This window comes from Bombus huntii, chromosome 16, assembly GCF_024542735.1.
Source record: "Bombus huntii isolate Logan2020A chromosome 16, iyBomHunt1.1, whole genome shotgun sequence".
Lineage (NCBI taxonomy): Eukaryota > Metazoa > Arthropoda > Insecta > Hymenoptera > Apidae > Bombus > Bombus huntii.
In genome coordinates, this window is record NC_066253.1 from 2,965,241 (window position 1) to 2,979,054 (window position 13,814).

Sequence of the window (13,814 nt, forward strand, 5' to 3'; positions counted from 1 at the left end):
TTTGGATTTCTTGAGTTTTCTTAAATTTGATACTCTACAAGAAAAAGTTGGGATACTCTTCCTACGTTAGGATGGCTATTTTTAAAAAGGAAAATAGGTTAGGATTTCTCGGTAAAAAGAGGTTAAAGATTAAACATTGGATTATTATTAATTGTACATTAAAAATCCAAGGTTTTACTCTTTCTTAGTAATTTCAGTGAATTCAGAAAATTCACTTGATGGAAACATCAATGATTTATGGTCTTGCTTGGTTTCTTCTTCTTCAGCTTCTTTTAACTTTCATGTCTTTTCAATAGGCAAATTAAGGATTGTGAATCGAACTATTGACAATCTGAACATTTGGAAACACACGAGTGCCTGGAAACTTTATTGGATGAAACTATAGTACCAAGAGAACTATCCTCTAGTTGCTACGCTACCATCTAACTCAAAGAAGGAGGCCAGACCTTCCCAAGCGATCAGCATCCATTATACAACAGAATATTTTGAAGCATCAGCAGTGAATCTTGTGGCTTTTTTTGGTAAATCTACATTCACGTTTCTCCCCCAGCTGGGGCACTTTTTATTTCAGAAACGTCACGTTGCATGGCAACAAGATGTACCAGTCTCTGGACCGGCTGGTACATCCTAGCGGTCAGTCCAACATAACTGCACTTACTGCTGGCAGAGCCGGCTCCTCGGGCTATACTACGCATTACCGTATATCTCTGATGTGCACCATATATCAGAGTCTCTCAAATCGAAGTTTTTTTTTCGCCGAGTCTCGTGGAACGACGGTTGGCAGTACTGGCTATCTGTAAATCGTCAGGCAATCATGCAAGAATTAGTAATAAGAGCCTTACGGAGCATTATAAGAACTCATGGAGGAGTTAATGAATGTTGGAGTTGTTGGATATCGTCCATAATAACTTTCGATCTGAAAGGAACTTCATGATATAACGTTACCAACTAGGAAGTTTTTCGAATTAGTCACGAAGGCAGGAAGTTAACGGTAACAAGGATATTTCGCTTTTAATTTTCGATAATTAATTAAATGATACAATAGTTGATCTTATGGTAAATCAGCCTTGACGTTTTGACCTATATTTAATGCTGGTAGTCACGAGAGGTTATTAGATAGATTGGTTTAATTAGTTATAATCGGGTTTTTCAGATTATATTGGTAGCCATTGTAGTCATAGTCGTTGGAAATTAAGGTAGAGTTTAATTACTTGAAAGGAAGATGTACAGAACAATTGTAAAAGTTCTTTATCTTTGAGTAAGCATATATAATATCGAGAATAAAGTATATGTTATGATATTAGGAGATGAAACATATGTCTATTCAATTCTTTATCTGATATTTTATGGACTCTGACAACTCTTTCTAACCTCAAGTAAAAAGAAAAATCACTTAACCGGAATATTAAGAATAAAATACATATGCATTATGATATTTAGAAGATAGGACATGATCTTTATTGCGAATTGAAAGTAACGATTAATTAATTTATGCATAATTGGAATTACAAAATTCCATAGTATAAATGTAACCTCTCTCAACTAAATGTTGTGAAGCCAAGGCTTCTTTACAGGAATATTACAAATTGAAATATTATAGTTACTAAATCAAAGTCACTAGAACGCATTCTAATCATCATAATCTATAAACCATCAATTTGTTCACATCCCAGACAAAATAAAATATGACAGCTGTCTGAGGGAATCGATTGGTTAACACTCAGAAATTTGTTTATCCCAGAACAACACCAACGACAAGAAAGATGGAAAATAAAGGAAGAAGATCTACACTTGTGTCAGGAATTGGATCGAAATAGATACCACTGGATGCTATGTCACTATAACGCATCCGAACATTCCTAACCTATAAACTATCAATTAACTATCCGAGACAAAATAAAATATGGCAGCTGCCAAAGAGTATTGGTTGTTCAACACTTAGCAATTTTCTTATCACAGACTTGCCAATAATAAGAGAAAGAGAAACGGCAAACATGGAAAACAGAGAAAGAAGAATTAAAAGCGATACTAATACACCTGTGCCATGGATCGAATCGAAAGGAAGGGAAGTGCATTCCGCGTGAATTCTACTGCCAAGTCTATCCGTTAGACGTCGAATGAATAATTCATGGGGAAGAGCCTGGCTTGAATCATCGACGTTATAGCCAATGAATCTAGCTTGTCTGAGAATCGTTCTATGATAATTGGTCGTTAGCGGCGATCGTGCTCCTCTCAGCTCAGCTTGATATTAATCAGGACGGCCAGTTGATAATGGAGTTAGATCGTAAAGAGGTTGCCGAGAAAAATCGCGTGTATACGTGATAATTTCAATTTCGTGCTCAGATACGCGAGCCAAAAGAATGAAATGAAGAATTAATTTCTTGACGTGATGGCGTCCTCAATGATTTAATCATCCTTATTATGCATCGAGTTAGTTGGTTTTTGCTCACAGGAAGAAACTATGTATCGCGTGTAATATACCTTTATTATGTTCTATTTATCATTGTAATTTGCTATGACAGTAATTCCTGCGTTTCTTCTCTAGTTCGTTGGCTTTTTTTCTGTTAATTTTTCATGTTGGTCCCGTGTGTTATACGTCGGTGGACATAGGCACAGGGGATGAAAATGTAATTTGATCAGTATTTCTCTACGAAGAGACCGAAAAATGACTAGTACCTTCCTCATCTACAGTTCTTAATGTATTGTTTGGAATCGTTGCAGAAATATGTATGAAAAGAATAGCCTTAGATATGTGAAATTGGGGGACCCCCGAGTAATTGACAATGGTGGCGCTAGTATCGCGTCGGTAGCTCCTGCTTTCGTTAGACTCTTCTGCATAAGTTAACCTATAACTAGAAACATGAAATTTGGATTATATTACAAATATCTGTAATATATTCGGTTAATATATTTATAAAACCTAGCTAGACAACATCATAGTATTTAGAGTTCATAGATACTTAGAAAGGAATATTCAGTGAATATTTTATTTGGAGAACTGAACATCTACACCTAGACACACATAAGCATAAAATATGAAACAAAATAAGCTATATCACAATATAATGTGCACATAGTGACAACAACAATAATAATAATAATTGAAGATATTTCATACAGCTATCAACCTAATCTTAAAGTGAAGAATTTGCATATAAATATGTATTTATTCAGTGTTTCAGGAATTTTGGAAGAAAGACACATATAAGCATAAAATATGAAACAAAATAAGCTATATCACAATATAATGTGCACATAGTGACAACAACAATAATAATAATAATTGAAGATATTTCATACAGCTATCAACCTAATCTTAAAGTGAAGAATTTGCATATAAATATGTATTTATTCAGTGTTTCAGGAATTCTGGAAGAGAGAGAAAGCAAGCCTAGTAGTGCTATGTTGAATAGCCAAGATCACCAAGCTAAAGGCAAAAATAAGAAAATAAAGAAACATGTAAATGCGTAATTATAACTGAGCAGCATGAACGAGTAGGATTTAGAGAAAGAGGCGTGTATGAAGCGCATAATTAATTTTTATTGACGCTGCGTTACACAATTCTGGGAGCAACACCTTTTCCCATCGTGGATTCCAGGTGAAAAAGTGGTCAGAACTCGAAAGCGGCGATTACATGAGCGCGTTGGCAAAGCGCTTTTGTTATTCCTGTCTCGTTGTTTCTATTTGAAAATTCGAATCGGCTGGTGATTCTCGGCTTGGTTGATTTTCGATTCGAGAATCGCAACCGTGACGCCGATTTGGCGCCACGTACGACACCATCAGGTGTTCTATGGGGAATTCGAAAGGAGTCTCCCGCCGATTCTCGGCATCCAATGCAGATACAACACATTCAAAAGCGCTCTTACTCGCTGACCGTTCGAACGCTAGTTACTTATATCTTCAACGTTACAAACAAGTCTAGAAAATTCTAGAAAACAATACAGGAATTTCTAGACGTCAGAGAGAACGGTCTTGGTTTTTTCGTTTCACTTTGGAATTTTTAGAATAGGATTTCTAATGTCTGGCGATTGTTTTAATCTGGGAAACGATGATGTAGGGTTTTGTAGATCTTCTGAGTTTGATCTTTTGGTTTTAATCATCATCAAATCGCCAATTAAGTCAAATTGTTTGGTCTTAAGCTTCTTTCAAGTCAGAAGATATTTTCTTCAAGAAATAATAAACTCGTCAATTGTAAAACATTTTTCCAATTTGCTTAAATTGACTAACTCAATTTAGAAACAACAAAGGAGGACAACAAAGTGTTCCATAAATGCAGAGGCCCTAATAATAGGAAAGGAATATTCATCTCTGTCAAGCGGACTTTTAACATTAGATCCAGGAAAAGTAACTAAAAATGTACAGACATTGGTAGGACAAGTGGAAAGCAAGCAGACACTTTGATAATATGTTACCGTATAAGGACTCTAATAATAAGAAAGTGTGGAAATAATTGGACCTTTAGTACTGGATGTAAAGAAGAAAGGAAAAAAACGGGGAAAATATAAAGATACTTATAGAACAAAAACATTACTATACAAGGATTGTGTAATTAATTTAAAAAAATATCCACTTGTGAAAATATTCAAACGTTCGATGCTAGACATACAGAAGGAAACAATGAAAATATAAAAATGCAGGTAGAACAAGTGGAAGTCGGGCAGTACGCAATTAAAAAACGGCATCTAACGAAACTTATGCGGGATCGTGACCGGCAGCCGGAGCCCCCGTAATTTTCGTGGGGGTCATTATCACCGGGCGCACTTGCGCCTGAGGAAAGATTCTGAACGCAGCCTTCAGTACAGTTATAACTTCGCCACGAGTCTGACGTCTCTCTCTCGTCGCCTCTGACAATCGGCTCGCAGTCGCGGTTCCGCTCGGTTCCAAGTCGCATCCGGCCTTGCCTTCTCCTCCAGTTCAATGAAAAGTCTCGCTTAAACCAGCACTCATACCCAAAGACTGCATAAATTTCGTTTCCACATTATCTGACTCTTAGTCAATCAAATAATACCCAATATAGAGAAAAGTAATTCCAAGAATTATTATTTCAATTCTATTTTGACTGATTGAAATCGATAATAAATATATTGTGATTAAATTGATCGGCTGATATCTGACAAAGGGAATTGTGATTCTGTTCAGGTTGATGTACTGCAGAGTGACCAAGTGCCAGAGGACATGAGGATGGACAGAGTGTGTGTTGGTGGTGAGTTATGAGGTAACAGAGTGAGGAGAACAGAGGGTCCAAGTGTGTGAGAGAGAAGGAAGCAAAGATGTTGTGCCTGAAAAAGCGGAGGACCTACAGCTTCACGCAGGGTGTCTGCACGGAGTTGCCTAGGCGATCGAAGGAGGACAATCATCGGTACGAGGGGTCCTTGAACATGGCTATTACGACACTGCCGCGTAAGAACAGGTGAGTCACCTTTTCCTGTTTGATTTGACCGTACACTATGTCCAATCTGATTTGTCATAGGTAAAAGTGGCCAGGGGTCTGTAAGATTGAGTGATCCTTCAGAATCTATACTTGTTATTTCAACAGGTGCGCATGATGGATTAGGTGCTTTCAATGATTTCATGTTGAGTATCTTGGGCATTTTGACGTTGAATTGAAAAGAACTTTTAAAAGAATGTTTTAGACATTCTGGATGGGTTAGTTTTTAAGTATTTTTTAGGTACCTTAAATACTTTCTAGTATTTAACTTAGTCTAAGCGTAAATTAGACAGTCAGGTATTATTGGTAGTCAGATTAATTGTGAGTAATTCAGATATTTACTTTGAAGCACCTTCAGGCACTCTAGAAATCGTTCAGCGTTCTCAGATACTAAGACATATACAGTATAACTAGTCAGATACTTCAGTTTTACAGATATACTTTAAATATTATAGAAAATTTGGGTAGTTCAAATACTTCATAATAGTCTCAAATACTTTAGGAAGCATTTAATGATCATAGGTTTTCTGTTATGTTCTAAAATCCAGATAGCCAACTACTCAAGTATTTTGAGTATTGTGAACAGCCTGAACGGTTCAGCTATTTTAGAAAACTTTCATTTCAAATACTCCAATATTTTTAGATGAGACGTTCTAGATGATCATTCGTGCAGAACTTGAGTAATTATAAACGTACGTACACGACTATCATACATATTCAGATATTTCTCTTTCACACTTTCCAATAGTGTCAGCTACATACATCTTCAGATTCATTGATGCATTAAAATATTTGCAAGAATTTAAATATTTCCAATACTTTTGGATAACCAGATACTCCGAGGAACTTGCAGGATAGTCGAATGTTTTCGTTGAGATCTCTGGCCGGTGGAGCTCGAGAAAAGTAAGTCGTAATGCGAAGGTCGACCGGAGGTAAAAGTAGGTATCGTTCGATACTGTTGGACAAGTGGAATAACTTCCTACGCGTGCACTGATGGAATGATCCCCGATCGCCCTCAGGATGTTGCGCCCTGCGTGTCCGTGGAACGCAGTCACGTGTAACGTGCAACGTTATATATGTGGGAGGCAGTGTTTCCTTTTAATGGGAAACGATTCCCTTTTAGGAGATTGGTTGTGCTGTTGCAACAGCCTCATTTTTATTCTCTTCCCAAGTACTGTTACCAATCGATGGATTATTTACTACACACATTGTCATTTCTGTTTTACTCTTCAGTTATAGTGATTGGTCTTGTGCCAACTAACTGAAGACTTGGGAAGACTTTGCTTGAAATAGATTTTATTGTTATTGAATAGTAGAAGATATGTAGAGTATCAGATTCAATATAATATTGAGATCAGATTATCTCTTTACTTAGAAGAGTATTTCTTTTTTTGCTTCAGAGTAGATTTCATTATTAGTGAAATGTTAGAAGATTAGAAGATACTTAAAACATCAGATTCAATATAATACTAGAATATTTATAGCAATCTTCCTTGGACCAGAATATCTGGCTACTTACTTCATTCACTTGATGAGAAATTAATGTTCATAGATAGAATATTGTATAAGATCATAGATATTATAAATTAGAAGATTCTTAGAGTATCAGATTTAATATAATTTTGGGATACTGCAATCTTTCTGGGATCAAAGTATGTACATACCTCTGTGCTCACTTAATTAAAGATTAATATTCATAGGTGGAATATTATGTAAGGTTACAGATTTTACAAATTAGGAGATTCTTGAAGCCTTAGATCCAACATAATATCGGACTGGGGTCATTATTTCTTCCCACATCTGAGAAAGATTAATATTCATAGATGAAGTATAGTTCTTACAAATTAGATCCTTGGAGATTGGACTACAGCAATTCTTCTACTATCAAAGCATCTTGAGAAAAATTAGAGTTCATATTAAATATCAAGTCCAATATGATTATGACTACTGCTTCATCAGAATTCTTTTTAAATTTACAGTTCGTTCCAACATTTCAGATTTCCTTGAAGAAAACACCTAAACCTCCTAATAAATTAAATTTATAATTTAATTAGACAAGTCAGGAAAAGCTACTGATATGTACCAGGCAATTATTCAAGTTCCAAGAGAGTATGAAGCACCACCCTGTGCCATAATGTGCATTATTATCATAAGATTATTGGAAGATGCTTTCCTGAATTTAATGCTGACGATTTTACATGCACACTGGCCACATGTGAGTGTGTAAACGGCCGCAAAAGCCGGATTTGAATACGGTGATTAGTGGTTGCTACCGTTAGAGATGGAAGGAAAAGACAAGAGCAACGGTGCGAATCATAATTGCGATATTAACGTTGCGTAAGTTATTAGCCGGTTTTTATCTTCGATGCCAACCGTGTTCCCAAGCTGGAACAAAGTGTTCCCGTTCGAAGGACGTGTGTTCTTAATGATCCTCCGGCGTTAAATGATCATCCTTGTTTCGTTTCACTGGCTCTTCTTCATTTGTTCAAGCCAACAAACATAGATGAATATTTAAAAATTTTTTATGTGCTTCTCTTTTTGTATAAAAGTGAAAAGGTGCATTTTTAATTGAGATCCATTGAGAATGGTATTATTAAGTAATAACTTGATTGGAAAGGAGATATAAAAATTGATTGCTTTAATAGTCAAGCATTAGCTTGTTGAAGTTAAAAAGCTACAAGGTTATTGTACATTCTGTAATCAATAATTCTTCTACATTTGTTTCAATGATAGGGATAGAAAAATATTTTACAATATTGGATGTGTATTTCTTCATTTCCATAAAAGTGAAAAGTTGCATTCTCAGTTACAGTTCATTGAGAGTAATGTTGATGATAATAATGATTTTATATTTAAAAAAAGAGATACAAGATCTTATTATTGGCTAGTTTTGATCTCATTATGTTAAGAAATTTTATCAGGATATTCTACTGCTTTGCAGGAGAAAGCTACCATTGGTCAGGTGAATAATATTAATAAAATTTATATCTGGAACGGTATGAAAGTAGCAGGCTATGAATTTATATATCACATGATATGCAAAGGAATTTCTGAAGAGTATCCAATCTTTAGTACACTGCAATTCTATCTACAATAAATATTCAGTGTGAAATCACCACGTGCTTCTATATCAAAGATCTTCTTCCTTAAACAGACTTCTTGCTTGTACGTGATAATTATAAATAATCTCTAATATCCAATCTGCGCATTAGATTTTTTATCTTAATACCCCTTAATTAATCACTTTCCATAGCTTGCCCAATTTCATAGCTATCCACGTTAATCGATTCCCCAAATAATCACCTAATTATCTAAAGAATCATTAATTGGCCCCTATGCAAACATAATTCAGCTGGTTTTAATCGATATAACTGTAGGTTCTGCAATTGTACCATAAGAACAAAGATCTGAAACAATGTTTCTCCTTGATCTTCCTCAACAGACTTGCATAAACCTTTTGAAACTACTGAAACCTGACGACACTTGCACAGAATGACGTCTAAGGCTGTAAATCAATAGAATCTCGTACTTCTATGTGTATCACACTGAAGTTCTAACGACTGATGATCTTACCTTTTACCATTTATCTAGTTCGTCGTACTCGTCCCCTTTCAATAGCCATGCAAGAAGGTTACATGAGTCAGAGTATGGACGTCGCGATTGTGCCTTATCTGGTATCGTTTCCTTCGTCTTGGTTTTTCCTAGCTGGAAGTACAACTGGAATCGTGTCAGCGTGCTTAATTACTCTAGAGATCGCCGGTATAAAGCGGTATCGGCTCTTCTTCGCCGCCCATCCTCTTTTGCTGGTAAAAGGCCATCTGGTGACTCATGAAATGGGACAATCTGTTGTCTACCATGTAATACATTTCATAGCTTAATTTTCTAATGGTTTTGTTCTAAGATTGTTGATCTTTTTTTAATACTTAAATCTAGTATTTTGGAAGTTAGTTTCATTCAGAATGAGATAAAATATATTTTTTAGAAAAGAGAATAGGAGGGATACGATATTTCTATGTAATTGATTTTATAAACGTTAAAATTTAAAAATATGTTAAAAATTTGACAACTTTTCCGAGAAACAATTTTGTTTAGATATTTGTTTAATTCATAGCATGCAAATTTAGCGTCTTGGAAAGTTTAGCTTAAGAAAGGAATAAATTATTTTCTTTTTTGCAATATATTCGGTATAAGGAATATTGGCAGGTTTTGAAAGAATGGCCGTTATATTGCAATACGGATAAAAATGCGGTGTGGAAATGATGCACGGTGGATTTAGGAAATTGGAAAGCCGAGTAATTAGGAAATCGCAAGTTAGAAAATAATGCATGTTAACATTTGGTGAATATCCCGTAGCCAACAGTGAAATAGGATATTTCTTAATACGTTAATAAAGGGTCAATTAAATTAATTACCATTTATTCCAACGAAATCATTGAAAACCAGGTCAATCCAGAAATCAGTCACGCCACTTTTTTGTGAACAAAACAAATTTCCTGTCTCTAGTGTTCCCTAGGAATTCTAGGGTCCCCTAGGAAATCTAGGGTCCCCTAGAAAACCAGATGCACAGTAATAACGCCTCAGATTAAAAGAGGCGAAACGATAAATTGAAAGAGGTCGATGTAACTGCAACTATTTAGGAATATTGCTGGGAGTAATAAATTCTGAAATCACAAGCACAGATGTAAACACAGTCAGCCAAGAAGCAAGAAGTAAGAAGACGTGTCCGAAGCGTCGAGGATGGTGAATACAAGCTCCGGTAAAAGTAATTACTTGCCAAGAGGAATGGTGTACGCGTGTAAAACACTGGAAACGATGCTGTGGATTAAACGTAATCGATTGGAAATAGCGGTTCACCCGTGGAAAGGAACGTTAATCTAAGTCCAGCGTGTACCGGGGGCCGGAATTAGTTTGCCAGCCGGACAATCGCGCATTAATCTTCCAGTTCTGTTGCGTACGAAGGTGGAGGAAGGAGGGAGAGAATGCTTCCCATTAGGGAGAAACCGGGGATTGTGAGAATCTGGCTTTTGGGACCAGCGGCATCTCAGCGAACCACAACAATGGATCTGCCTGGAGGGATCTTGAGTGAAAGAGGACCTCCATCTAACTGCACATGGACGACCTTCGACAAGCACCGTTCTTGATCCACAGGAAACCACTCTGGGATCAATTGTGGAAAGACCTGGATGAAGCAGTGATCTTGATCATTGGTAATTGTAAGGCTCAGAGATTGGATCAAGTATGTTAAGATGGTATGTATTTAGGGAATATTATTATAATTCTTTACTGTTTTAATTTTTCAATTTGAGCATCTTGTTACCTAAGGGATACTAGATTTCCTAGGCCCTAGAGGAGACCAGAACTATTTTTCCTAGAAAAGACTTGTCAGGAAAATTGGCTAATTTTTGTTCTTGTATTTTTCTAACTGTTACTTGAGACAGTTTTATTAAGCAAAGGGAAAAATCTGAGCTGAAGAATGTCGACGAATAGAAGGAGTTGTGAAGTACAACGATACATAAAAGTAAACTAAGAATCGGTAGAATTGAGGTTGCAAGAAGCAGCAGATGGAAAAATCAATAAAGCAGAAGTCTTTAAATATACTCGTAAAAGTGAAAACTGAAGAATCTCCAGGTCTGTGAACATAATAAAGTCTGCAAAATTTCTAAAGAATCAATGCTGCACCGAAACTTAATTGACCATAGAAGAATAAGTATAAAACTTGGCCGATAAAGAGAAAGTCCAATAATAATCTGAAAATATTTAAATTCAAGCTGGCCAAGCATCCCAAGCAGAAACCACATTGAAAGAACAAGTAGAGCTGCTGGAATGATCTTGTTAAGGTGGGCTGATGAATAATCCAAGAGAAAAGAGGAAAGAGATCAGGGGAACGCCAATGTTGAAATGGGCAAGAGAAACTGGTCGAGTTTCGATTTTCACGGGATCTGGTCCGGCAAAAATCACGGGTTGGACTGCTTTTCTTGTTGGCATGCCGTCCGATAAGCACGGTGTTAAGGTTACCTAAGCACTTTCTATGCCAGTCGATGGCCGGTCGCTTTGAACGAGCCTCGATTCAGAATGGAAATTATGTCGTCGGCCGCTGTTACGTGGAATGTTGTTCCATGATAATGAGGGACACCACCAAGGATACGTGCCTACTGAAACTGCTCTGCCGTTTGGCTTCATTCACTAGGAGCTTGTACGCCATAGCCACTTTCTTTGAATTATTAATGTGGCCCAAGATTTCATGCCAGGGAACATGCACTTAATGCGATTACTGCTATGGCAACTCTTGACAATTATGATAATTCATTCGCTAGAAGTTCGCACACTGTTGCTAGTTTCCTTAAATTATTACACCGAGCTTCGCTAATTATGTATATGTAAAACAAGTATGGTCTTTTAAAACAGGGTATTAAGGAAGGTGGATTTAATTCTTGATATTAGGCGAAGCAGATAGCATATTCAGATAGCAATTTTTGATATAGTAGAGTTAATTTAATTGTCAAGGTAGTAATCTTACGTTTCAGTAATTTTACTTATTTTAGCTATTTACTAGGATCCATTTCAGTTACTTATTTTGCCTTTCTTGATAAAGATACATTATACATATCTTTTATAACTTTGAAAGATCGTTCAGACGACCAATGTATATTGTCAATATAGTGTTTAAGAAGCTGAACCGTTGACAATAATATTGATAGTCTAACGCTCGTTGAACCTAACTGGTCTTCTTCTCCTTTTTGAAGAAAATGGATATGTCACATGGAATAATCGCCTATTTTTTTGTATTTCTGAATCTAACTGGCTCTCTTCTTAACTTCTTCTTCTTAACTGTGTCAAAAAAGCTGATTATCTTCTTCTCTTTTCAAACACGCCAAAAATGAGATTTATCATGTGGTCCTCTCATGGTTCCTCACTGGCTAACTAATGTCGCACGCCTGCAGCAGCCGAACGATTGAAATGCCCCCGCCAAGCGGTGGATCGATGAAACCCCGATGAATTCATATCACTTCCCGTCAGAACGGAAACGCGATGGTGCCGCGGATGGAATAACTGAACGATTGGAAACGCGTCTATGCTTGTACACGATCGTTTCTCTGCAACTAGGCGGGGCATCCTCGTCGATGCATCCCCGTGCCAAAAGGATGCGTGTCTTCAATGTTAAACGGCCGATCATCCACGGGGGGAATTCAGATCTCGCCACGACACGGCTATCATTTTAAATCGGACGCTTTTTCCTCTTGTGCATATTTCTCTTGGCAACCGGTCGTATCCAAGCTGTCGTGGTTCCACCACAATTTGCCAGCAACAGGTGATGAGTTAGCATGATGCATGGGTTAATATGATGGGTTTAATGTAGTGAAACTTGGAATCAGCTACTTACTTTGTTGCAGGGGGAGAAGATATAGCAAGTACGTAGTTTGTTTGGATGTATCAGTGGATGGAACATCTTATCAGTATCTATTATTCACTTAATAAATGATAAACCTCTATTTATAGAGCGGATAGCCTAATTTACTTGTGGATAGGTGGATATTTATGCAAATTGTATCTTTATGAATACAATTAGAAAAATAGAACATGATCACTATGTGCATGTATAGGAATTTGTATCAGTTATTAAGTACTATAATGAAGAGTTGCTTTGAAGAGTTTCTTTACCATTTTGGAACTGTTTTGGATCCTTGGTTTACTAATTTTATTATTTCTTTTATTTCTTTCTATTAATAGATTCTTCTGTTATAGATTTTCAGGTGTGTAAAGAAGAAGATTTTAGAAAATTCAATAGTTTATTACTGGAAATTGAACAAGATCTTTTCTTCTTTTTTCACAAATGAAATTAATGATATTGAAACTGTACGAAATTAGAAAAGAAGTAAAAGTGTCTAAAATTACTTGTTATATAACAATGAATTTTTAAAAATTTTTATATATGCAAGTAGAATCTTGAAACCTTAATACAGTTAATTCTTCCAATATTTAGAATTATCAAACTTGGTTCCCAAAAAAGATTCATGTCAATCATCCACAACGTGATACCACTATAAATATTAAAGTTCTATGCCATAGTTGCAATTCTCAGTACTCTCAGGACCTCTGTTATAATCATCAGAACACTGAATATCCTATTTTTGAAAGTGACGCGATTCTTTGTTCCTCCATCCATGCATTTCCAAAGTTTTGCATAGTAAAACAGTGGGATCACTGATTACGCAAGAGTTAGGGATCCGGCTAATTACCGGTAATTACGATTAATTACAGCTGATGGCAGGCTCTCTGGCCCAGCTCTGAGAACGACACTGTTCTCAGACAATTTGTCGGCTGGTGTTGAGATTGCATTCCGAGTCCTTTCGAGAATGTCCTCGTTACACACCGTTATCTCGTGCTT

General features: G+C 36.4%; 1 protein-coding gene across 6 annotated transcripts in view; it reads left to right on the top strand.

Annotated features, from left to right (window-relative positions):
* The window catches only part of LOC126874476 (uncharacterized), a 96,785-nt gene that overhangs the window by 3,605 nt on the left and 79,366 nt on the right, over window positions 1–13,814 (top strand). For 5 of the 6 annotated variants that reach the window (XM_050636589.1, XM_050636590.1, XM_050636587.1 and 2 more), the window contains one exon: window positions 5,140–5,410. In XM_050636589.1, coding sequence (XP_050492546.1) covers window positions 5,271–5,410 — 140 coding nt within the window. In that variant the 5' untranslated portion in view covers window positions 5,140–5,270. Of the gene's footprint in view, window positions 1–4,885; window positions 5,024–5,139; window positions 5,411–13,814 lie in introns of those variants that run through there. The other variant, XM_050636588.1, reaches the window with a different exon arrangement.